General features: G+C 37.2%; 2 protein-coding genes across 2 annotated transcripts in view; one reads left to right on the top strand and one right to left on the bottom strand.

The window, feature by feature from the left end:
- Positions 1-27,353, bottom strand: part of LOC115210580 (endoribonuclease LACTB2-like) — an 81,652-nt gene that overhangs the window by 20,506 nt on the left and 33,793 nt on the right. The gene's annotated exons all lie outside the window — the stretch shown is intronic.
- The window catches only part of LOC115210579 (sortilin-like), a 36,139-nt gene that overhangs the window by 6,165 nt on the left and 2,621 nt on the right, over positions 1-27,353 (top strand). The window contains exons 5-14 of the mRNA XM_029779183.2: positions 858-928; positions 3,815-3,945; positions 8,083-8,166; positions 9,126-9,186; positions 13,475-13,722; positions 15,707-15,812; positions 18,561-18,637; positions 19,160-19,433; positions 22,296-22,416; positions 26,143-26,217. Coding sequence (XP_029635043.2) covers positions 858-928; positions 3,815-3,945; positions 8,083-8,166; positions 9,126-9,186; positions 13,475-13,722; positions 15,707-15,812; positions 18,561-18,637; positions 19,160-19,433; positions 22,296-22,416; positions 26,143-26,217 — 1,248 coding nt within the window. The remainder of the gene's footprint in view (positions 1-857; positions 929-3,814; positions 3,946-8,082; positions 8,167-9,125; positions 9,187-13,474; positions 13,723-15,706; positions 15,813-18,560; positions 18,638-19,159; positions 19,434-22,295; positions 22,417-26,142; positions 26,218-27,353) is intronic.

Raw genomic sequence — 27,353 nt, 5'->3', positions numbered from 1 at the left:
GAATTGTAAAAATTTATGCTGCTTAACAAAAACCATATATATATAAATATAATATAGGCAATACCATTCATTTCTAATCTTCCATGAAAACATGTCTGGCCAAGGTGAAATATTACCTTGCTTGGAAAGAGGTGGGAGTTGAATTCTGTCCAACCCCTGCAACTATGGAAAAATAAGCATTATGACAATGTTGATATATATATACTCTTTTACTTGTTTCAGTCTTTTGACTGCGGACATGCTGGAGCACCGCCTTTAATCAAGCAACTCAACCCTGGGACTTATTCTTTTGTAAGCCCAGTACTTATTCTGTCGGTCTCTTTTGCCGAACCGCTAAGTAACGGGGACATAAACACACCAGCATCGGCTGTCAAGCAATGCTAGGGGGACAAACAGACACACAAACACACACACGCATATATATACATATATACGACGGGCTTCTTATAGTTTCCGTCTACCAAATCCACTCACAAGGCTTTGGTCGGCCCGAGGCTATAGTAGAAGACACTTGCCCAAGGTGCCACGCAGTGGGACCGAACCCGGAACCATGTGGTTGGTAAACAAGCTACTTACCATACAGCCACTCCTGTGCCTATATATATATATGGAGAGTGAGAGTGAAAATTACCAATCAAATTATTTAATATGACATATTAATTACATTTTGTATGTTAGGTGCACAGCCTTACATTCTTAAGACAAGAAATAAATAACCACATTTTCAAATTAGTTGTGTTGTGTTACTTGAAATACATGGTTCAAACTATGTCATTAGTTGATAATAGCTTGCTTTAATACTAACTTGCTCTATCTAATTTTATTCTGTAATAGTTAGACTCTTTTTTCATTTACAGGTCAACTTCAAAACATGATAAAAGCTATACTGTCTACATATCACAGAAGAATGACTCCTATACCTCAACTTGTAAGTTTTGCATTTTAAGCTCATGTCTTCTTATTACTGGGTGTAACTAAATGCCTGTATAATATTTGTAATGTAAGATCAGAGTTTTTGATATTAACAACAATAGCTCTTCCACGCTTGAGTGATTCAATAGAAACTTGATATAATATTTTTAATGCATACTGGGGGCAGGTATAGTGGTCTTTCTCCTGGGTAAATAGTGAATCTATTTATACTGTGTTGTTGAAGCCCAAGTTAACCATATTCAAACTTACCTATAATCAAAAGTTTTCCAATGATGACCATCCTGTCTTCAGATATAGCTTAACTGGGACTACATTGGACAAAAGTGTTGTTCCTTTTATAATAATAGTAGTAATAGTTTTTAATTTTGAAGATATTTGGCTGCTATTTCTAGCAAGTTGCATGACCATGTAGAAGCTCTCTCATTGATTTGAGTAGCTTGTAGAGATATACCACTGTATCTGTGCTGAATGGATGAGGAGAAAGATAGTATGTTTCATAAAAATACTTACAATGATGACAAATAATATCTGCTGCTTAATAAAATATAAGATTTTCTGTCCATACTAAAGTAAATTGCTTATAACAGTCAGTCTGTGTGTCATCATCATCATTTAATGCCTGTCTTCCATGCAAGCATGAGTTAGATAATTTGACAGGAGCTGATGAGCTAGAGGACTGCACTGAACTTCAACGTTTGCTTCAGCATGGTTTCTACAATTACTTTATTTACTCTTTTACTTGTTTCAGTCATTTGACTGTGGCCATACTGGAGCACTGCCTTTAATCGAGCAACTCGACCCTGGGACTTATTCTTTTGTAAGCCCAGTACTTATTCTATTGGTTCTCTTTTGCCAAACCGCTAAGTAACGGGGACATAAACACACCAGCATCGGTTGTCAAGCAATGCTAGGGGGACAAACACACACACACATATATATACATAAACATATATACGACAGGCTTCTTTTCAGTTTCCGTCTACCAAATCCACTCACAAGGCTTTGGTTGGCCCGAGGCTATAGTAGAAGACACTTGCCCAAGGTGCCGTGCAGTGGGACTGAACCCGGAACCATGTGGTTGGTAAACAAGCTACTTACCACACAGCCACTCCTGCACCCATGGGATACGCTTCCTATCATCAACCACTTTGTGCTTGCTTTCAATGTGTTGGCACTAATGAGGTTGCCAAGAATCTCACAAGACAAAACTAGACCCCTTTCACTAAGTGGGAGTGCATTCTTCATTGAAGTGGCACAAAGTCCTCTCAATCAACACAGCACCCCAGCATTTGCCTCAGCACTGTTAAAATCTCAATAAGTTTGTACATGTGGATTCTCCTTTGTTTGCTAATAGCATTTAGGTTCAGGAGTGGCTGTGTTGTAAATAGCTTGCTTACCAGCCACATAGTTCTGGGTTCATTCCCACTGCGTGGCATCTTGGGCAAGTGTCTTCTACTATAGCCTCGGGCCAACCAAAAGCCTTGTGAGTGGATTTTGTAGACGGAAACTGAAAGAAGCCCGTCGTATATATATATGTGTGTGTATGTTTGTGTGTCTGTGTTTGTCCCCCTAGCATTGCTTGACAACCGATGCTGGTGTGTTTACGTCGCCATCACTTAACGGTTCGGCAAAAAAGACCGATAGAATAAGTACTGGGCTTACAAAGAATAAGTCCCGGGGTTGATTTGCTCAACTAAAGGCGGTGCTCCAGCATGGCCGCAGTCAAATGACTGAAACAAGTAAAAGAGTTAGAGAGAGTATATTAACAAATTCTTTATTATTATTATTATTTTCAAAAAGGCGGTGAGCTGGCAGAATAATTAGCACGCAGGGCAAAATGCTTAATGAAATTTCATTCGTCTTTGTTCTGAGTTCAAGTTCTGCTGAGCTTGACTTTGCCTTTCTTCCTTTTGGAGTTGATAAATTAAGTACCAGTGAAACACTGGGGTTGATGTAATTGACTTGTCCTCTCCCCCAAAATTTCAGGCCTTGTGCCTATAGTAGAAAGGATCATTATTATTATTAAAATTGCACAACTAAGCTCTGTTTGTACTTAATGATGTGGCTATCTAGCAGAAATGGTTTTGTACTGTCAGTATCACATAAAAAGTACCCACTACACTTTGTAAACTGGTTGGTATTAGGAAGGATAACCAACCATGTAAACCATACCAAAGCAAACACTGGAGCTTGGTGTAGTCCTCTGGTTTACCAGTTCCTGTTGAAGCATCCAATCCATGCCAGCATGGAAAATGTTAAATGACAATGTTAATGACAACTGCACATGGAGTAAAGAATTTAGATCTATTTTATGTACTATCTTCAAATCCTCTTGGGGGGTCATCAAAGTAAGTATTAACTGATTATGATGATGAGGGTTGCAGTTGATCCAATCAATGCAGCAGACTGCTTGTGAAATTAACGTGCAAGTGGCTGAGTATTTCACAGACACACATTCCCTTAACATAGTTGTCAGGGAGATTCGGCATGAAACAAGGTGGGACAAAGCTAGCCTTTTGAAATACAAGTGCTACTCATTTTTGCCAGCTGAGTGGACTGGAGCAATGTGAAATAAAGTGTCTTGCTCAAGGACATAGTGTGCCTTTGGGAATTGAACTCAACTTTACAATTGTGAGTCAAATACCCTAACTACTAGGCCATGCACTTTCACAAAAAAAAAGGTATTAGTAATACACTGCATTTGTTTTTGATCTTCAGCCCAAGTAAGAAGTTGCTATCTAATTCTTCTAGAATTGCCATTTTTCAAAGAGGATTTTATATTAGATAACCAGATTGTCATATGCATGTCTACATGGAAATAAGAAGAGTGGGTAGAGTATATGCATGCCTCCTGAATAATAATTCTGTTTGTCTTTAACAGATTACAAAGGTGATGTTTATACACTGAAAAAATCCAGTGGCGACTACAAAGTATGGAAATCTCTGTTACATGAAGTAGTTTCTTTTGGAATACAAGGAAATTTCATTTACGCAACAACTCTTACAAAGGATGTGAGTTCATCTTTCCTTATTGAATTTCTAGTTAACATGATAATGCATAATCAGTAAATGTGATTATACATCATCTTGTATGTTTTGCATTTTAAGCTCATGTCTTCTTATTGATGGGTGTAACTAAATGCCTGTATAAAATTTCTAATGTAAAATCCATGTTTTTGATATTAGCAGCAACATTTCTTTCAAACTTTGGTGATTCAGTAGAATGTTGTCTTGTTGAAGGCGGTCAGCTGACAGAATCATTAGCATGCTGGGAGAAATGCTTAGTAGTATTTCTTCTGTTGTTACGTTCTGAGTTCAAATTCCGCTGAGGTGGACTTTGCCTTTCATCCTTTCAGGGTCGATAAATTAAGTACCAGTTACGCACTGGGGTCAATGTAATCGACTTAATCCCTTTATCTGTCCTTGTTTGTCCCCTCTATGTTTAGCCCCTTGTGGGCAATAAAGAAATAAGATGTTGTCTTGTTTTACATGGCTTATGTTAACTTTTTTATTGTGTCTGGGGAGGGTCATTATGTAAATAATAGACACACTGGTTCTGCTTCACTTCTTTTATTATTACTCATTTGATGGCTACGAGCAGAAGCATTAATTATCATATAAAATGCTTTCTTGCATTTCTTCTAGCTTTACATTCTTGAGTAGTTCAAACTCTACTGAGGCTGATTCGACTTTCTTCCTTTCAAGTAGTGGGGTTGCTGTATTTGACTAACCCTCTTGCACCAGATTTCAGGCCTTCTGCCTGACTGGCTCCCATGCTGGTGGCACGTAAAAAGCATCCACTACACTCTCAAAGTGGTTAGCGTTACAAAGGGCATCCAGCTATAGAAATATTGTTAGATCAGATTGGAGCCTGGTGCAACTCCCGGGCTTGCCAGTCCCCAGTCAAACCGTCCAAACCATGTCAGCATGGAAAACAGATGTTAAATGATGATGATGATGATGACTACTATTAATCAGTTGGTTAATGATTTCACCAATTAACTAATCAATCATTTGATTAATCATTCAGTCAATCAATCAGCTAGGTTTGTCAAAGTCCTTTCATTGCCATTCATGACATGTCCTAACCAGTTGACTAATGATTCTTTCTAATTTTGGCACAAGGCCAGAAATTTTGAGAGGCGGTGGGGCAAGTTGATTGCATCAGCCTCAGTACTTGTCCGGTGCTTATTTTATCAACCCTGCAAGGATGAAAGGCAAAGTCAACCTCAGTAGCATTTGAATTCAGAATGTAAAGAGCAGACCAAATGCCATGAAGCATTTTGTCCAACACCTTAACAATTCTGCCAGCACACCACTTTCCAACTAACTAATAATAAAAGAAGTGAAATATAACCAGTGTATGTATTTATTATTGGCATATTGACCCTCCCAAGATACAACAAAATATACTTCAGAAGGTAGTGACAAGTGACCAAGACCTTTGGTAATATACTGTTCTTGTCAAGCCAAGTGAGAGCATAGTTGTAGCTGATGCTAGTGTTGTGTGACTAGTACCCATGCCAGTGGCATCTAAAAAATACCCACTACACTCTTGGAGTGGTTGGAATTAGGAAGGGCAACCAGCCATAGAAACCATACCAAATCAGATTGGAATCTGGTGCAGCTCCCCAGCTTACCAGTTTTCAGTCAAACCGTCCAACCCATGCCAGCATGGAAAATGGATGTTGGTTGATGATGATGATGATATGAATTTTCATCAAGAATCTTGCAAACCAAATCCAAATTTTAACCTCTTTACAAATATTTTTTTGATTCCCTCTATCTTGTTTGATTAGAAATTTCCATGTTGCTCTTGGCTCCATATATTTCAGTAGATGAGAGATAAACTTCTTGCTGAAACTTTCTTGTAAGCAGGCAGAATTGGATTGCTTTTATTATACATATTCATAGTACTGTCTGCATGTAGTCAATTTATGACATATTTAATATAATTAAAGAAAAATCCATTAATTAAGAATATTTATGCTGTGAAGAGAATAAAGCAGTAATCAAACATTAGATTTAATTTTCATGAATTTTTGATGAAAGGCAAAGTCAACCTCGACAGAATTTGAACTCAGAATATAAAGATGGACAAAATGCTGCCAAGCATTCTGTCTTGTATGCTTACAATTCTGCCAGCTTGCCACTTTAATGATGGTTACTCATAATGAAATATTGAACGAAGCAGGATTATTATCACAGAATGTTGGCACAAACTTATTGTGCAGTTGTGCAGTTGCTTGTTGTTCGTTTCCGGTGTTTCAATAAAAAGTTCTTACTTAATCAAGGTAATGCAGAAACACTGTATGACTCGTGAGTTCTTGCCTTGAATTGTCTTAGGTACAAGTGTGCTTCTGTTTGGTTAGCTATAAAATGGGGTAAGAACAAAACTCAGGCTTTTTACAGATAAAGATTGCTTCATTTTGTGCTAAATCCCCTTCTTTGTTCTCGGAAATTATGTTCGCCTTTCCATCACCTATGTTTTTTAACACGTTTGACTGAGCCTCTGCAAATTCTGAGCCCACCCATAGGTGCAGCTGCACTGGGTAATTAATCATCGCAAATTTGGTGGCTTTGTTGAAGATGAAGGGGGAGCATGCTAGAAAATCAATAAAGACCACCATGAAAGCAAACCTTCACCAACAAAATGAAATCAATAATCAGGGCTGACAAAGTTTTCAAATTTCCTAGCGAGCGGAAAAATGTGACTGGAAATTAATTAGCATCTCAATTTTCACTCGTATCTCAAAACACAAAAGCATGAAATTTCGCTTAAGAAAATCTTTGCATCTTATGTCATTCGTACCTCAAGTTAGAGCTAAAAGAAAAGGTTGCGGTCAATTTAAATGCGGAAACCTGCAAGGAATAGTTTTATTGAGTTTCCATTGATTGATTGACAGTTTTGGTAAACTTGAATCAAATTAAGATTTTTTGCACCAAAAGGATCACCCTGATAACCCTATGCCCCTGCTGTGCAAGTAGCAAATGATTCGATCTTAGGCTGAATGCAAACAAATAAACGTTTTTTTATGAAAATCCCTTGGAGGTTGGTCAACTTACTCATTTTTCATTTTTAATCCTACTTGAATAAAACATCCTGGGCTCTTGCTGGATATCTTAAATCAACCAAAAGCATAAAAGTAAAGCCTTTCCTAAATAGATTCATTGAATAGGCTCCAACTCTTTTATGGCATACTTAAGGAACAATAGCATATCAAGTATATTTGGTCTTTCATGAAAATCCCGCTCTCTTGTCATTCACTTGGTCTGACTCGTTAATTATTCCCTGCATTTATCAAATCAAAAAAGCGTGCACGTTTGAAAACCAAAACACATGATAACGTGTCTTTGCAAAACACAAAAATGCACTGAGTCATACAGACTGTCTGCAAATGTGCATGCGCATTCAACTGTCAAGGGTAAAATTATCTCTGTCCAATCAAAAAACAGCTGGCAGTCTGTTGGCATATCTAGCTGTACGCATGCACCGTGTACAATTTTCTATGTTTTAGCAATTTTGAATGGATATGCCCATAACTTATGGGTATAAGGGGTTGGTGTATTGATGTTTTTAATGGCTTTCTGGAGTGTCTGGGGAAATGAAAAGATCTTCACAATCACCCTTAGATAGTTTTGAAAGCCCATAGAAAATGCGAGCCTTTTACGTGAAAAACTGGATTTGTATAAAGGACACACAGACACACAAACATTTTGCTGTTTATAGATATAGAGATATATATGTATATATCATAGATGCAGGCACGGCTGTGTAATTAAGAAGCTTACTTCTTAACCATGGTCTCAGATTCTGTCCTACTTGTGTCACCTCAGGCAAGCGTTTTCCTGTATAGTCCAGGATTAACTGAAGTGTGTGGATTGGTGAACAGGGATGGAAGAAGCCCAATGTGTGTGTGTTGTGCGTGTCTGTATAAATCCTTCAAGGTGGTGTTCCAGCATGACCATAATCCAATGACTGAAACAAGTGAAAAGGTTAAAGATAAAAAAAAAATCATTCTTAGTAAAGCAGGGTTTTTGAGAAATTTGTTAATTACTATCGAATGACTGTTCCTTGTGAAATATTGTGGTAAATATTTTCTTGATCACCTTTCTTACTGAAATTGTATCTTTATTTTCATTCTGAAGGGCAAAGAAAGAAGAATGCAAATTTCATCTGATGGTGGCATTACTTGGAATGAAGCCCAACTTGAAACCATCGCACACGACCGAGTAAGTTTATTTTCACCATAATTAATATCTTAATATCTCTCTTGGTATAACAGTTTACACCTCTTGCCCGCAATGTCTTCTAAATATTCTGGAATTAAAACACTTTGTTTTATAACCTAGGAGGCATACCCTTTATAAATGCAAGGCTGGCTGCGTGGTTAAGAAACTTTCTTCCGAACCTTGTGGGCTTCAGTTGAGTCCCACTTGGCAAAAGTCTTCTATTAGTTTCATCGAAACACAAGTTATGTTCAGTGTAAAATAAAATAATTTTCAGATGATGTCATAAAGGCAATGACAAATGCCCGAGAGCTTTGGCAATATGCCATGCTTGAGAAGAAGAGCCACCAAGCCAAGTGGTATCGTAGTCATGGCAGATACTGATGGCACGTAAAAACACTCATTACACTCTTGGAGAGCTTAGTATTAGGAAGGACATAAAACCATAGTAACTATGCCAAATCAGACTGAAGTCTGGAGCAGGCCCTCAGCCTTATCAGCCCTGGTCAAACCATCCAAACCATGCCAGCGTGGACAACAGACATTAAATGATGGTTACATGAATGTAACACTTGAAAATTGTTTATCCAGTAAGGTTAAGAATTACTTCAAATAAAGGATCTGCTTGGTTGAAGGGACCTCAAAAAAAGCAAGTGTGCCATGATTCCCAACTTTATTCTCTCAGTAAAAATATCTCAGGCTTCATGCTTGTGCAGAAATAAACCAGGATTATTTTTACTTAAGCCAAAATCTTCAGTGAAGCAAGAATAAGAGAGCACTTGATGCATGACTCTCGATATTAAGTTTTGACTCCAAATCTCACCAGAGATAATTTGGCTTGTCTTTTCTCTAGATTTGATAAATCAACTAGATTTTGTTTAAATTGTCTTAAATTGGTGATCTTTATCTTAACTAAGGAAAGGTTCTTGCTAAAATCTATTTTATATTCTGTATCTTTTCAGTTTTTCTCCGTTCTGGATATGTCTGAAGGATTAATATTTATGCACGTTGATAATCCTGGAGGTAAGCACCTTAAAATTTCAAACAAATTTATTTTAATATGGAGTAGGACGACCTTTGGCAGTAATTACAGCTTGAATTCTACGAGGTATGGACTCATACAAAATTTGAATTGTTTCTAAAGGAATTTTTGTCCATTCTTCAGCTAAAACAGTCTCCAGTTCTTGTAGTGATGATGGTGAAGGATATCGACTCCTTACTTCTTTTTCTAAAATGCACCATTGATGTTCAATAATATTGAAATCTGGGGACCGGTAGCCAGATAAGATGCTCAACTTTACTAAAATGTTCCTTGTGCCACTCAGTGACAACTTTAGCTGTGTGAATTGGTGCATTATCATCCTGAAAGATTGCATTTCCCTCCGGAAACAGTTCCGCAACCATAGGATGAATTTGATCAGATAAAATGCTTAAATAGTCTTGACTATTTATTCTGCCATGAAGGGAAACCATTGGGCCAGGAGATTTCCAAGATATACCCCCCCCCCAGATCAACACAGATCCTCCTCCATGTTTAACAGTTAGAAGAAGGCATTCTGGGTCTAATGCTTCTTTTGGCTGTCTCCACACATACTCAGCCAGTGGTCGGAAATAAGGTAATGGATGATGAATATGTGAAAATAACATTCTTCCACTGCTCTAGGGACCAATTCTGTAGGTTTTACTCCACTCGAAATGCTTTGCAATATTCGTTTTTGAATGTAGTGGTCTTCTGATTGTTGCCCTCCCATTAAATTCAGCTTTGTACAGCTTCCAGCAAACAGTTTTTGTGGAGACTGGGTTCTCAAGGTGGCCATTAAGTTCTGCAGTAATTTTGGGAGCTGTACTTTTGTGATTCTTTTTAACAATTTGTGTAAGAGTCCAACAGTCCCTATCTGAAAGTTCTGGGTTTTTTCCAGAGTTTTTTTCAACAAGGAGGTTTTTCCCTCTTTCTCAAAGGCTGCCATTACTTTCGAGACAGTACTTGTTGATACACCAAACATTTTTGGCTGTTTTCATTACACTGGTGCCTGCCATAAGAGCACCAACAATTTGACCTCTTTGAAAGTCCGATAGATCTGTCATTTTAATGAATTTTAATTACCTTTTTCTGATGATATCTGGAAAGAAACAGCAATTTTAGCAAAACATATTAAGCAACACTAATAATAAATCAAAAAACATAAAAATAAACAAGCTTTTGACGGTTTTATAGATATTTCAAAATTATGAAAATATGATGCTAGGTTTTTTTGTCCAACTCTTGTATGTGTATAAGTTGCATCCCTAATTTAGTGTTAAATCTTATGCAAAATTATTTTCCTTCATTGTTTTACCCCATATATAAATTACACCCCAGTTTTTTTCCTGTTAAAATCAAATGTAAAATGGTGTGACTTATACACAAGTAAATGTTAAACATTGAAAGGAGGAGTTATAAGGATTGTTAGAAAAAAAGACATCAACGCAGTAAATACAAGCCAAAAATAAAAATAGGACAGTAAATTAACAGATTGTTTACAAAAGAACGGCATTTGTCTCAAATAGCATGTCAGTAAAATATTATTCATTGTATAAAGTAAAAACGACATAATTATGATCATGTGGTGTGTATGTAATTAAGATATACAGACACTTAGCTAGTACTAATAACACAATGTAAACAAATGTAGACCATAAACCAACAGAAATAGTTAGAGGATGAGAACAGAAAGCAGAATTAGAACTCGCTCTTTCCATCAAATCAACGTTAACTGTACAGGTGCATGGTGTGCCACATGTCAGAACAGCATGAAATGGAGTGTTTTGCTCAAGAACACACTGCACGGTCCAGTCCAGGAATTGAAACCCTGATCTGGCAAACATGAATGCAACACCCTAACCACTGGCCCACTTACCTTCACTATGTCTAAGAAATTAATGGAAGTATTACAGGTGTTGGAGATGAATTGCAGTATAGTTTGGAAATAGTTATGTGGGATATGAAAAATGTGAGTGACTTACTGTTTAGTGCATGAGGTGGCACTGATGCAATTATCAAGGTACTAGCAGAGTGATAGGCTTTTTATTCGTAATTTATTCCATTAATGCCTACCCTAATTATTTACTTGCACCATAGCCTACTTTCAGCATAACACACACTTATCATATATATATATATATATATTTTTTTTTTTATTTATTTTATAGAAGGAGCTTCTACAGGACTAGAACTGTTTCATTCAAATGAAATCATCAGGAAGCTTCCTGATGATTTCATTTGAATGAAACAGTTCTAGTCCTGTAGAAGCTCCTTCTATAAAATAAATAAATTAATTTACTCTGCTATGTATTGAGTACCTTATTTACTGTGGTTAACCCCGACTCAACCCGGGACCTACATATTATATTTATATATATATATATATATATGTTTGTGTGTGTACACTTTATTTGTGAGTTAACAAGGGTACCATTGGTTTCATATCGAGAGAAATTTCAACAATTATCAATCCTGCCACATGTGACATTGGTGCTCTCCTCCATCTTGGATGGATGGATGGATGGGAACACCAATTGTTGAGATTTCTCTCAACATGAAACCAATGGTAGCATGGTTAACTCACAAATAAAGAATATTTATCCACTAATGCAGTGTTGAGCACACGTTCTCACTGTTCAATATTTAAAGTGTGTTTGTGTATATATTCATATATATATGAATACATCATCATCGTTTAACGTCCGCTTTCCATGCTAGCATGGGTTGGACGATTTGACTGAGGACTAGCAAACCAGATGGCTGCACCAGATTCCTATCTTGATCTGGCGTAGTTTCTACAGCTGGATACCCTTCCTAATGCCAACCACTCTGAGTGTGTAGTGGGTGCTTTCACGTGCCACTAAGGCGACGCTGGTAACTCGAATGGTGCCTTTTATGTGCCACCAGCATGGAAGCCAGTTAGCCGTTCTGTCAACGATCACACTCGGATGGTGCTCTTAGCGCCCCACTAGCACGGGTACCAGTCATTGAATTTGATTTTGATTTCACTTGCTTCAACAGGTCTTCGCAAGCAGAGCTTAGTGTCCAAAGAAGGAAAGGTACACATAAGTGGGCTGGTTACACCCCTGGCATAGGCCACGAGGTTATGGTCTCATTTGGCTTGCCAGGTCTTCTCAAGCACATAAAAATATATGTATATATATATTTATATAAATATTTATATATATATATTGATATATATATATACTAGCAGTATCACCTGCTGTTGCTTGGGTTTGTTTCGACCCTTTAGAATTGGAATTTTTGAAAAGTAAAAATTTTTCATTATGCAACTTGTTATTCTCTTCAAGTGAACATTTTTCCAGTTGAAATACACCGAAAAATGGTGAAACAGCAGTCAAAAATCGTCAATAATTTTTGGTGTTAACATGGTCCGATTTGAATTTTATCTTCTACAGAATGAAGAGTAACCCTTCTTCTATGATACTCTCAATTTCGGTCAACATGTGCTGCAGGGTCTCGAAGGAGATAGTGTTAATTGAATGCTACCAAACCTGCCACACACAGACAACTTCAGCTTTATATATATAGATTTGCTACACACTACTTTCCATCCTTAATAACGAAACTTGGTAGATCCAAAAGTTTAACACACAGATACACACACAGACACACAAGTTAAGTTTTATATATATAGATTTCTCAACGGGGATTTCAGGGGAGAGTTTCAGGGAGTCGCTGGTGATGTATCGTGATGATCAAAAATCCGGCCTGCTAAAGTTTGGTTAAAGTGATTCAAACTGCAGACTCAACGCAAAATGGTTGCATTTAATTCAAAGCGTTAAAAATGTTATGAAAACAATTGGTGTGTGTTCACAAAATCCAAACAATTAATACGAAAAAACCCTCCAGGCTACATCCCCAAAATTCATTTCTTTGCCGAATTTCTACAATGTTTACGGCGATTTGTTTTTATATATTGATTTTTTATTTTTCATGCAATTTACGCATGCTTGCACGTGTGGTGAACACAGTTCACGTCAAACAGCTGACTGAGTAAAGTTCACTATTCAATGCATGGGATAAGGCCTAAACAAACACATTCTACGATTTGTTGGCTAGGAGGAGATGTGCCGGGAAGTTAAGCACACAGACACACACACACAGACACACAAGTTAAGTTTTATATATATAGATATATGGTAAATGGATGTTAAATGATGATGATATATACACTTATCTACTAATGTGAATAGACATAAAACTGTATTTTTAATTATTGCCAACTTCAACTTTAATGATCATTCTTTCTTTCTTTCCTTCACGCAGATACTGGTCATGGTACGCTGTATACATCTGGGCAAGATGGTATCATCTACTCTAAATCTTTGGAACGCCATTTTTATCCGAGTTTATATGAAGTTACTGATTTCTACAAAATAAAATCTATGACTGGTGTCTACTTTGCCAGCAGAATACAAGCAGATAGTAGTATTTCAACAGTGATCACCTTTGACCGAGGAGGTATTTGGCAAGAGATTGAACCCCCAGTGGGTGTTCCTTGTGCAGACAAAACGGTAAAGATATTTTCCCTGAGAGACTGAAAAGTTCTTTTCGTGTTTGCATGGATTTGGATAGTCCTTCAAGTATTCTTTATAATACTAATGACCCAATCTTAATCAATTCCTTTATGCATATAACAACCCCATTAGAAATGTTTAGGCTTATGACTTTGAACAGACATTAGCTTGGCTAATTATCTTCATTGCCATACAGCTTTGGTTGTTTCTTGGATTGATAGCATCTCCTGTAGTCTAGTCCTTTCACATTCAGATTACTTTGTCAAATGTAATGTTTAGCAGAATCATTAGCATGCTGGACGAAATGCTTAGTGGTATTTTGCCCATCGCTTACATTCTGAGTTCAAATTCCACTGAGGTTGACTTTGCCTTTCAATCTTTTGAGAGTCAATTAAGTACCAGTGAAACATTGGGGTCGATGTAATCAACTAGTCCTCTTCCCACAAATCTGAGGCCTTGTGCCTCAAATAGGAAGGATTATTTTAGATCAATGATACATTATCTCATAGCTTTGAGATTTTAATGATGTAATTGTTTATTTTTAGAATGACATTGTAGGGTAGGTGTAAGAGGCCAAAAATGGCCAATTTGAATGCTAATGAGCTAGAGGATTATTGGTGTCCAGAATTCAAAACCAACGAAATACTTGTCACTTATACCCTGTTTCTATCTTACGTCTATAGCTGTACTTTCTATAGTAAATAGTATCTGCTTAATATCAGACAATGCCAATGGGAGTTAAACATCTTTAATAGAAAATTATTGCAGTACAATATACTGATAAAACATTTCAGTCACTTACACATTCATAACTATCATAATTGTTAGCTACATATAGTTAGTGGAGCACTAAGAGCACCATCCGAGCATGATCGTTGCCAGAGCAGCTGACTGGCTTCTGTGCCGGTGGCACATAAAAAGCTCCATTTGAGCATGATCATTACCAGTGTCACCTCACTGGCACATGAAAAACCATTCGAGCAAGATCGTTGCCAGTGCCGCTGGACTGGCTCCTGTACAGGTGACATGTATAAAAACACCATTTGAGCATGGCTGTCGCCAGTACCACCTGACTGGCCCTGTGTCAGTGGCACATAATGGCACCCAATACACTCTTGGAGTGGTTGGCATTAGAAAGGGCATCAAGCTGTAGAAACTCTGCCAGATCAGATTGGAGCCTGGTGCAGCCATCTGATTCGCCAGTCCTCAGTCAAATCATCCAACCCATGCTAGAATGGAAAGCGGACATTAAACGATGATGATGACGATATATTTGTGTACTTAAGGAAAATATCTAATCAGGGTGATATGAGACAATGCGATCTGTTGGTAATTTTAGAATTAACATTCTGAAACACTTTAGCCTACTTGAAACATTGAACTTGTTTAATTAACTTCTATAAGCAGAACTTAATGCAGTTCTCAAACATAAAAATCTTGGTCTTAGTTCCCCCTGTACTTTTGAGCATATAAGACTGCAAATTGATGCCACTAGTTTCTGTTGGCTGCAGTTTTCTCTTCATTCAACCATGTGATATTGGCCCTTCTCAAGTCAGTCGGGAATGTTCTGTGCCATGCTGTTTTCAGTCTACCTCTTTTTTCCCCTCTGGTGTTGTCCATTTGAAAACTTTCTTTTGAATGGGTTCTTCTGGTAGCTTGGAGTATGTGATATGCTTGTTTAGTCCCCGTCAGAGCAATACTTACCAGCTTAATGTAGGACACCAAATTGTGACCTAAATTTTTGAACTCAATGATCTTGTCTAGAGTAATAAACAGGGTATACATGTAGATATATAATCAAACTAATTTGGGGTAATATTTGACAGATTATACACTAGAGTACTTGTAATGATAATAAAATGAAGAACATAGGTAAAATCATTCATTAATTGTTCATTGTTATTGCTTATGAACCTAAACTGTTATAAAGTTGTGTATAAGGAGAAAATACATGATCTTCTGATAATCTTTGTTGTTACAGAAAAGCTGTCATCTCCATGTCCACAATGTGTTCAGTAAGAAGCAGCATGTTAATGTTGAAGTACCTCTCAGTACTCCAAGTGCTGTTGGTTTAATTTTAGTACATGGTAAGTTATAAATTTCATTTTATAGAATTTTGAAGGTTTGTGTTTGAAAGTTTCAAGCATTTAACCCTTTTGTTACTACATTCCTTTTGAAATGCAGTTACATTCTCTGTCTCTTTTACTTGTTTCAGTCATTTGACTGTGGCCATGTTGGAGTAACGCCTTTAGTTGAGCAAATCGACCCCAGGACTTATTCTTTGGATGCCTAGTACTTATTCTATCGGTCTCTTTTGCCGAACCGCTAAGTTACGGGGACATAAACACACCAGCATCGGTTGTCAAGCGATGTTGGGGGGACAAACACAGACACAAACATATACACACATACATACATACATATACATATATATATCATCATCATCGTTGTTAAACGTCCGCTTTCCATGCTAGCATGGGTTGGACGATTTTGACTGAGGGCTGGCGAACCAGATGGCTGCACCAGGCTCCAATCTTGATTTGGCAGTTTCTACAGCTGGATGCCCTTCCTAACGCCAACCACTCCGTGAGTGTAGTGGGTGCTTTTTAAGTGTCACCGGCACGGGGCCAGTCAGGTGGTACAGGCAACGACCTCGCTCAAATCTTTTTACACATCCCACCAGCACAGGTGCCAGTAAGGCGACGTTGGTAACGATCATGCTCGAAAGATGCCCTTTTACGTGCCACCGGCACGGAAGCCAGTTGACTGCTCTGGTAACGATCACGCTCGGATGGTGCTCTTGGCACCCTACTAGCACAAGCACAAGTGCCAGTAAGGCGACGCTGGTAACGATCACACTCGCACGCTCGTATGGTGCTCTTTGCACCCCGCTAGTACGGATGCCAGCCATCAAATGTGATTCTGATTTTGATTTCACTTGCCCCAACAGGTCTTCGCAAGCAGAGTTTAGTGTCCAAGGAAGGAAAAGGTACACATAAGTGGGCTGGCTATGCTCCTGGCATGGGCCACAGGTTATGGTCTCATTTGGCTTTCAGTTTCCGTCTACCAAATCCACTCACAAGGCTTTGGTCAGCCCGAGGCTATAGTAGAAGATACTTGCCCATGGTGCCACGCAGTGGGCCGGAACCATGAGGTTCGTAAGCAAGCTACTTACCACACAGCCACTCCTATAAATTTTGAAAATAAAGATGATTCTGTTAAAACAACCTCTTTATTATTCAGCTGGTGTTTGGAACATAAATTAGTATGGAATTTTGTTGGAAGATTTTAATTTGAATTACTTTAAAACAGTATTTATTTCTGTAGTTTCAACTCATAAAGTTGTGGCCAATGCCAGTGCTGTCTGACTGGCACGTAATAAGCACTGTTTGAGTGTTGGGCTCATGAAGACAGTGATATCAAGCCAAGTGAGATCGTAGTTGTGGCTGATGCCAGTGTCGTGTAACTAGCCTGTTAAAAACACCCTTCAATCATTGGGCAATATGCTGTGCTCTTGATAACTTGTCGAACCAAGTGAAATCATAGTCATGGCCAATGCCAGTGGCATCTAACTGGCACCCATGCTGGTGGCGTGTAAAAAGCACCATTTGAACATTGGGTCTCATGGAGGCAGTGACAGGTGACCAAGACCTTTGGCAATATGCCTTGCTTATGTAGCCCTGTCAAGCTAAGTGAAACCGTAGTCATGGCCAATGCTGGTGTCAGGCACATAAAAAACACTCGCTACACTCTTGGAATGATTGGCAGAAGGAAGAGTATTCAGCCATAGAAACCTTGCCAAATCAGATCGGAACCTGGTTCACCAGTTTTCGGCCAAACCATCCACCCCATGCCAGCATGAAAAGTGGATGTTAAATGATGATGATGATGAATTTTTCTGCATTTCATATTATGTTTTAGGGCTTTTTAAAAAATTTTTACTGCCTTTTTCTTCTTTCAATCATAACCACTTCTTTTGTTTCTCATTGCTGCAACCATTAATGTTTAAGAAATATTGTGGAAGCAGAATTGACAAACATGATTTCATATGGTTTCACTTGCTCACAAGATAGTCAAAATTCTCAGGTTATATTTATAAGTATGAAAGACAACACATTCTTTCTTTATTCTTTTACTTCTTTCAGTCATTGTTCTGTCCCTATGCTGGGGCACCACCTTCAAGGACTTGATTGAATAAAAAGACGCTAGAACTTATTCTTTTTAAGCTTAATACATATTCTCTCAACATCTTGAATAAAGCCACTACTACCCCTCCTTAGTTGGGCTGGCCTTTTTCTTATTTTTGTCTTGCAAGTTACTTGGTGGCTTGAAAAAAGTACCAAGTACACACTGTGATTGGTGTTAGGAAAGGCATGAAACCATGTCAAGCTGACACTGGAGCTCAGTGTGGCTCACCAGATCCTGTCAAACTGTCCAACCCATGCCAGCATGGAAAATGGTTGTTAAATGATGATGGAAGTGATGATTTACAGCTTGATACACTTCCTAGCACCAACCACTTCACAATGTGGACTGGCTTTATTGTATTGTGTCACCAGTACTGGAGTTCACCTCTTGCAGGGACTAAAGAGTTCTATATTTTATCAGCTGTTTTCAGAGTTGCTATTCTCCTAGGTGACCTGTTTTCACTGTTGCTTGTGGTATCCACATCACCTAGTGTTTATCATTGTGCACAGAATCTATGTCATTTATTATGCATCCTAATTCTAGTACATCTTGCATTGTTTCCTCTGTTTCGTAAAATAGCAGTCAATTTAAAGTGATAATTTTTAGATATAATACATTTTACATGCCAAACTTTTTTGTGTTTTCAGGTCATGTAGCAAATAATTCGCAGATCACTGAACCTGATGTTTTTGTCTCCAGTGATGGTGGTTATAAATGGCATAAAGTAAGTAAGGATAACATATTTATTTTGCATTTTTATTTTCAACAGCAATGAGGTGTATTGTGTCAGATTTAAGATAGTTATTATTGGGATAATGAGTTAATTTAGTAATTTTAACACTAACCTATCAAGGCTTGATTAAAGTATAAATTACAGTTAATGGTAACAATATGTCATCATCATCATTGTTTTGACATCTTTTCCATGCTTGCATGGGTCTGATGGAGTTTATTGAGGTAGATTTTCTATGGATAGATGCTCTTCTTGTTTCCAGCATTCACCTGTTTCCAAGCAAGGTAGCATTTTACCATAACCAGACATGTTTTCACAGAATACTGGAAATGAATAACAGTGCTTATATGAGAGTGACACTCATCTAGAGCTCTTGTCAAATCATCCAACCCATTCCAGAATGGAAAACGGACAATAAATGATGATGGCAATGACTTTTATGCTTCTCCATCGTTAATGAGCCTTCACTCTTGTCATAGGTGTTCTTCATCTGTAATGTTTGTTTAATTTCAGGCTCTTGATAAAGCTCACCATTATCAAATTGCTGATAGCGGAGGCCTCTTAGTGGCTGTTCCTTCTGAGAAATTTCCAAAGTATATCAGATTCTCAACCGATGAAGGACATTGTTGGCATGACTACAAATTTACTAATGAGAACATCAGTTTTACTGGTCTGCTTACAGAACCAGGTTCTCAATCAATGTCTGTTAGCATCTGGGGATTCCGTCAATCTGATAGCAAATGGAAGGTGCATATTATTGACTTCAGAAATGTTATCCATCAAAAATGTGAGTATGGTTTTCAATTATTGATATATAGGTGCACTTTGTAATGTAAGAATGTAGTTGTTTTTGTTTGTTTGTTTGTTTGTTTCTTTCTTTCTTTTGTAAGCTTCCTATAGTTGTTTTTTAGGTCATCAGTGTTTGCATTACTGTATTTTTGCATCATTTTAACATTTGCTTATCCAAAGCATTTAAGTTTTTCCTAAACATCCATGTTTATTTTCAGACTTTTAGTTCGCCATTGATCCATATGTTTTCAGTAATACAAAGCTTTTCTTTCATAAGTCCTGAGTTACTTTAGTGACGAAAAATAATTATGAATGTTTATCATATGTTCTTTGTATCACATAATACACAGCAGGCCAGGTGGAGGGTTAACGGCTACTTTTCCTTGCTTGCTTGGGTTGGGTGGAATTTGTTGAAGCAGATTTTTGTGACCAGTTGCATTTCCTGTTGCCAAGCAAGGTAATATTTCCCCATGGCACAAGGACACCACTTGAATGACAATGACACACATTTACAACTATTATAATATCCAGGCTAGGAGACAGTAACTCATCATCATCATCATTTAACGTCCATTGTCCATGCTGGCATGGATTGGACAATTTGATTGGGCTGGCATGCTGGAAGGCTGTGCCAGGATTCAGTTTAATTTGGCATGGTTTTCTATGGCTGGATGCCCTTCCTAATGCCAACCACCCTTAGAGTGTAATAGATGCCTTTACATGCCACCAGAACAGGTGCCATTTGCATGACATCAGTATCTGCCATGACTGCGATTTTGCTTGGCTATGCCAAAGGTTTTGGTCATTGCCTCCATGAGGCCCAACACTTGAAAGGAACTCAGCCACCTCACCTCATGAGGCCTGTTCAAAAGAAACTCAGCCGCCTCACCTCCATGAAGCCCAACACTCGAAAGGAACTCAACCACTTTGCCTCCATGTGGCCCAGGAGCTTGGCTACTTTGCTTCCATGAGACCCACACATGCATATATTTGTATGTGTGTGTATTATGATGGACCTCTTTCAGTTTTTATCCACCAAATCTACTCACAAGGTTTTTGATCAGCTTGAGATCATAGTAGAAGACACTTGTCTGAGGTGTCACACTAGTGGCGTCTGGACACAAAACCATGTACTTGGGAAACAAACTTCTTACCCCACATCTGTGTTTGCACCCATATATTCTGCTGTATCTTAAAATATTTTTCCATTGTAGTTTTGTTGTGGGCATTTATTATCTTGGTTGATGCTGTGTATGCTATGTGGAGTACGTTTGCATTTTGTAGAACTGGTTGCTGTCATTGTTCTTTAACACTGCATCAGCTCTGATCCAGCAAATGTTCAACCAGCAACCATCCTGTTTTCTTATGGTGTCTGAGACTAAGATAAGGGAAATTTAACTGTTGTTTTTAGTAGGCCAAGCAACAATACAGTGACTCGCTAATATCATTGTCCACTACTCTGTACATCACCATCATCATCATTTAACGTCCGCTTTCCATGCTAGCATGGGTTGGATGATTTGACTGAGGACTGGCTAACCAGATGGCTGCACCAGACTTCAATCTGATCTGGCAGAGTTTCTACAGCTGGATGCCCTTCCTAACACCAACCACTCCAAGAGTGTAGTGGGTGCTTTTACGTGCCACCGGCACGAGGGCCAGTCTGGTGGTACTAGCAACGGCCACACTCAAATGGTGTTTGTTATGTGCCACCTGCACAGGAGTCAGTCCAGCGGCACTGGCAATAACCTCGCTCAAATGTTTTGTTTACGTGCCAGTAAGGCGATGCTGGTAACGATCATGCTCAAATGGTGCTTTTTACGTGTCACCAGCAAAGAGTATTATTGAAGCTAAAAGATTTATGCTTTTTTTTTAAGCACCTGTGCCAGGTATCAGTCACCTGTGCTAGTACTGTGTATAAGGTACCTAGGCTGAAAGGATGTAAGGCATTTTTGCCCAGCATGCTAACAGTCCTGCCAGCTCTCCACTGTGTGGTTGATATTGATTTATCTTTCTCGGTCAACTTTTTTACCAATTGACCAGTGTGCCAGCTGTCACCATTTTTTTTTTTTGCATTAATTAGTTTTAGAATTGGATTTCCTAATATTGAAAATCCCAGTTATCTGGACATTAAGCTCTTAGCTCTGATCAGATGGAGCTGTGATTAAACAGTAGGCTCAGTTTTGAGGGAGATTGCTATTTCTAGCATATCAGTTGACTACTGATAAACTCCGTCATAGATTATATAAATGGAATATGGTGAGAGAAGAGAATAAATATTAAAAATCAATTTTTAAAAAGGAATACTTGAATTTGGGGGCAGAAATTATTAAAAAATATTGAATGGAAATAAAAGCTTGTATAGGAAATTAAGGAAATTTTAAATAAATGCACAAGCATGGCTGTGTGGTTAAGAAGCTTGCTTGGCAACCATTTGGTCTTGGGTTCAGTCCCACTGCATAGCACTTTGAGAAAGTGTCTTCTAATATAGCCCTGGACTGACCAAAGCGTTGTGAGTGGATTTGGTAGATAATGGCTGAAAGAAGCATATATGTAATGTGTATATATTTTGTGCTTGTGTCTACCCTTGTTAAACACTTGATGACTGTAAATGAGAATCATCAGCTTACAAGTAAAGTGGTTTGTTTCCAGTATTCTGTGAAAAACATCTGATGGGAAAATACTAGCTTGGTTGGAAAGAGCTGAGGGTTGGTAACAGGAAGCGCAACCAGCTGTAGTAAATCTGCCTCAACAAATTTTGTCTTATCCACGCTAGCATGGAAAACAAAATAATTGACTTTTAGTTGTGTCTCCCTGTTTTTATGTTTTATTTCTGATTTCTCCTTTCTCTTACGTTAAGGTCAAGAATCAGACTACAAACTTTGGCTTGCTCACAGTTCACGTTGGAAGAACACAGAAGAAAATACAGGATGTTTACTTGGTTTAAAGACTTCATTTTACCAGCTCCGTCCGGAATCTTGGTAAAACTTAGTACTTTGATTTTTTTTTTTTTAGAAGAAAATATTTTATTCTCTACAGTTTAATGACTACACTTAAAAGAAATTTGTTTTTATATACCTTACTCTTTGGAATTGACATCTGATGAACAAAATGCAAAGTTCATATTTTAATATAATTGTTGAAGTCTTTGTAGATATATATTAATAATTAATTGATATACTATTTATCATTATACTACACATTTAGAAACTAAATCTTTTCATTTTTTATTAAGATTTATTCCTATTATTGGGCTGTTAGATAAATTTGGTTATTTTTGTTCTATTTGGCACTACATCATCCGATGTCTGAAATAAGGTAAAATTTATTCAAATTTCAAAAATGACAAATAAAAGTGGTAGAGGAAGAATTATGCTACAAGGGGAAAAAAGAACAGAATTCTTTGATAGAAATATTTTTCATGTTAATTCAGATAACATTACAGAGTTAAAATAAATGGGAGAAAAATAGTATTTGACAACTCAATATTTCTTTAACCCTTTCGTTACCAAACCACCCGAAAAAAATTTTGTTTAATGTGACCAAACCGCCCAAAACCGTCCGAATTTACCTATTCATATTTAAATGAGAATATCAGAGCAAATCTCTTTAGTACATTCGTGAAAACACCTATTATACTTCGTAAAGAGTTCAACTACAGTTTTGTAGAAAAATCGAAGTGTAATTTTAATTCCGTTAATTTTGGGAGATTTTTCTCTGAAATTTGTTCCTATTGTGTTTTCAAAATTTGTAATTCTGACAAAAAATGGATACGAATTTCATTATATCAAGCAGCGAGTCAGAATTCGAAGGATTTTCTACTGAAGACCTTTATAAATCTAACTCTATGACTGAAAAAAAAAAGCACGTGGTATTTGATAATGAATCTGATGTTTCATTTTCCGAAAGTGAAAACAGTGAATCCGAGAGCTCCGACAGCGATACAGAAAATGAATTGGCACCCGAATGGAGTGAAAATTTAAAAACTGTTTCTTTCGGTGATTTTTCTGAAGAAACTGGACCAAGCCACAGACTTTCCCAGAAGAGTAAAGCCTTAGACTATTTCTTTTTACTTTTTCGAATGAGCCTATTTGAACTCATTACGGTGGAAACGAACCGTTACGCTAAATGTAAACAAAACGAAAGAAAGGATAGTTAGTGGTTTCCCATAACCTTAAATGAAATTAAGACTATTTTGCCATAAATATTATTATGGGTATCAGAAAGTTACCCAGAATAACAAATTCTATCGTAAAATTTTGTTGTATACCCAATTGAATATTAGCTAATAACCCATTTTCTATAGCGATGTTTGAACAAAATTTTAATAATTTTATATTTTGTTGAATTTACCTGTATCTACCTGCAATTAGAGTCACTTTCTGACAAAAATTATAGTATAGAATTGGTTGAGAACATTTCATTAAATTATCTTCCAAGATTCACGTTAATTTATTGATAAATAAAAAAGTTATAGTTGCTTAATGAAACCAGACTAAATTTATGATTACGTTAGAAATTAATTGAAACACATAAGGGGTGTATTTTGGTCAGAAATATAGTAACGAAAGGGTTAAATGGTTTCATTATTTGAAGCACTATAGTAAATTGAAACTGCATCTGAGAATGAAAATAATATCTGTTCCATTTAATAATTTGCCAGTATGACTGTCTCTGCATCTAAAACTGCAGATTGATTGGATCAGTTATTAACCCTTAAATGGCAGGAAACCATTGCTTGTGTGTGTGACAAGTGAGCAAAGAGGAAAAAATACATCTTTTTTTTTTTATTTAAGGGTAATAGTTATACTTAATTTCACTTTAAATAGGTACAGAAACTATGAAAATGATATTTTGATTCTCTTAGATTATATATATAAAAAATACAAAAGAGCAACAAAATCATTTGAACATAAATTCATGTGAGATTCCTATGTTATTGTTGTTGTCAAATGAATGTACAAATGGAGAAAAATTGGTGCATCCAGATCTGGTTGAATCATTACTTTCTTCTGTGCTACTTAGAGCATCATCTACCTCATCTGATGGTGAGGGAAAGTCAGAAAATCTTTTCCCATTTCTGTATAAACATTCCAGTTGCGAATTTCTCCCATTAATAACAGCCACTTAAACTTAGATACATTTGACAAAGTAGACTCTCAGGTGTCAATTGATGTTGCCCACTAATTAACCCAGGGCAGTTGAGTTTTATTCTCACCCCACCCATTTTTCTGTTTTTGATTACATGGGCATGTAATTAAGAGATTTACTTTGTAACCATTTGGTTCCTGGTTTGATCCCACTGTGTGGCACTCAACCCTATATTACACCATGATTTCTTTTGCATCAGTGGTCTAATATTGTTATAAATTGTGTTTTTTGTTGGTGGGGTGTTTCTCTAATTTTTTAAAAAACTATATCAACTACCATAGGCACAGGAGTGGCTGTGTGGTAAGTAGCTTACTTACCATCCACGTGGTTCTGGGTTCAGTCCCACTGCGTGACACCTTGGGCAAGTGTCTTCTACTATAGCCTCAGGCCGACCAAAGCCTTGTGAGTGGATTTGATAGAGCGAAATTGAAAGGAGCCCATCATATATATATATATGTATGTGTGTGTATATGTTTGTTCCCCCAACATTGCTTGACAACTGATGCTGGTGTGTTTACGTCCCCGTAACTTAGCGGTTTAGCAAAAGAGACCGATAGAATAAGTCCTGGGGTTGATTTGCTCGACTAAAAGCGGTGCTCCAGCATGGCCACAATCAAATGACTGAAACAAGTAAAAAAGTACCATGTTTATTCATAGCATGGGTACCACATATGAGTTTTGTAATACAAAACAAATATATTCATTCTGTACTGTAGTAGTCATCAGTGAAACACATTAAAGTGTTAAAATGTCCATTATACTTCCATTTTGGGATTTTCTTTTCCCAGTTATAATTTTTTACAGATCATCTTATGTAAGTCTTAATGGCTCCTTTTTCACAAAAATTATTTCATAGAGGGCAGCACTCCATATATGGAGATGTCAGTGACTTGCACCCTTCTATGTTCTATCTCAGCTTCTATTGTTTCAAATTCAAAACCATCTGAGAAACAAAGAAACATGCATTCTGTACATTTCTTAAGATTTAAATAATGTAGTTTGAACTACAGCAATGTAAGGCTCTGCAAAAAGATATTGCCACTGGGAGTCACCAGTGACTCCCATGGTATATTAAGACTATAGCTTAAGGGATCACCAGTGACTCCTATGGTAGGCAGTGTTAAGTATGTGTCTACATACATACCCTTACATCCAAGACAGTGTAGACAGAACTTTTGCAGAAGCTTGTGATATTGTACCTATTTTTGGGTGATTGACCTAATATTGTCACTTAACTCCACTGCTTTTGCTCATCAAATGCTTTTAGCATTAACACAGTTCAGGCTGGAGGACATCTTGATATTCTGATTTTCTACATGTTACTTTAGCAACCCAAAACTCTTGGTTTTATTTTCTTTTTTTTTCTCTACCTCCGCTCCTCAACTAATTTTGGTGACCTTTAGTAAGTAATGTATACTGACTAAACTTTAAAAGAAGCTGAAATTTAATAGTTTTTTTTTTTAAATTTATTTTGGCCTTTTTTTTTCTCTATTCAAAAATATTTTCTTGTTCATTTCTCCTAACTATTATTGTTTGATAATTTATCTGTCTTGTAGGTGTTACAACGGCCACAATCATATAAATAAGAATGAAACAAAAGTGTGTCCGTGTACACGGTCAGATTATCAATGGTTAGTAAACATTTCGTCTATAAATATTTATCATTTTTACAAGTCAGTATTTTGTTATGCTTATTACAATATATTACACATAACGCCTATGTGCAAACACACAGAAATTATGAATATCTCTTTCTCCCTTTCTCTCTCTCTCTCTCTCTCTCTCTTTCTATATATATATAGGGTGCCAAGAGCACCATCCGAGCGTGATCATTGCCAGAGCAGCCAACTGGCTCCGTACTGGCAGCACATAAAAGGGCATCATTCGAGCGTGATCGTTACCAACGTCGTCTTACTGGCATGTGTAAAAAGATTCGAGTGAGGTCATTGCCGGTACCACTTGACTGGCCCCGTGCTGGTGGCACATAAAAAGCATCCACTACACTTTCAGAGTGGTTGGCGTTAGGAAGGGCATCCAGCTGTAGAAACTCTGCCAGATCAAAATTGGAGCCTGGTGCGGCCGTCTGGTTTGCCAGCCCTCAGTCAAAATCGTCCAACCCATGCTAGTATGGAAGGCGGACATTAAATGATGATGATATATATATGTATATATATGTATATATATATACATATATATATATATATATATATATATATATATACATACACACATACATATATGTGTATGTATATATATATATATATGTGTATATATATATATATATGTATATATATATATATATGTATATATATATATGTATATATATATGTATATATATATATATATATATATATATATATATATCTATATATATATATATATACATACACACATACATATATGTGTGTGTGTGTGTGAGTGACGGAATCTCCTGTTAAAGACAAGGTATGAGGGTTCAGTTTTTGTTGAATGACCTGCACAAATAATTTGTTTATGGTGATCAAATGTATGTGCAGTACATTAGCTCACTCCCTCCATCAAATCAATGTTACCTGAACAGGTGCACAATGTACCACATATCAAGTGTCAAAGTGATTGCAGGGCAACAAGAGGTGAAGTATTTTGCCCAGGAACACAATGTACCACCTAGTCCGGGAATTGAAACCACAACTTTATGATCGTGAGTGCACCACCCTATCCTCTAGGCCATGAACCCAGTGGTTAGAATATATATATATATATATATATATTTATTATCATCATTATC

The sequence above is a fragment of the Octopus sinensis genome, linkage group LG4 (genome assembly GCF_006345805.1).
Source record: "Octopus sinensis linkage group LG4, ASM634580v1, whole genome shotgun sequence".
NCBI classification, from domain to species: domain Eukaryota; kingdom Metazoa; phylum Mollusca; class Cephalopoda; order Octopoda; family Octopodidae; genus Octopus; species Octopus sinensis.
This window is presented reverse-complemented; position numbering and strand designations above follow the sequence as displayed.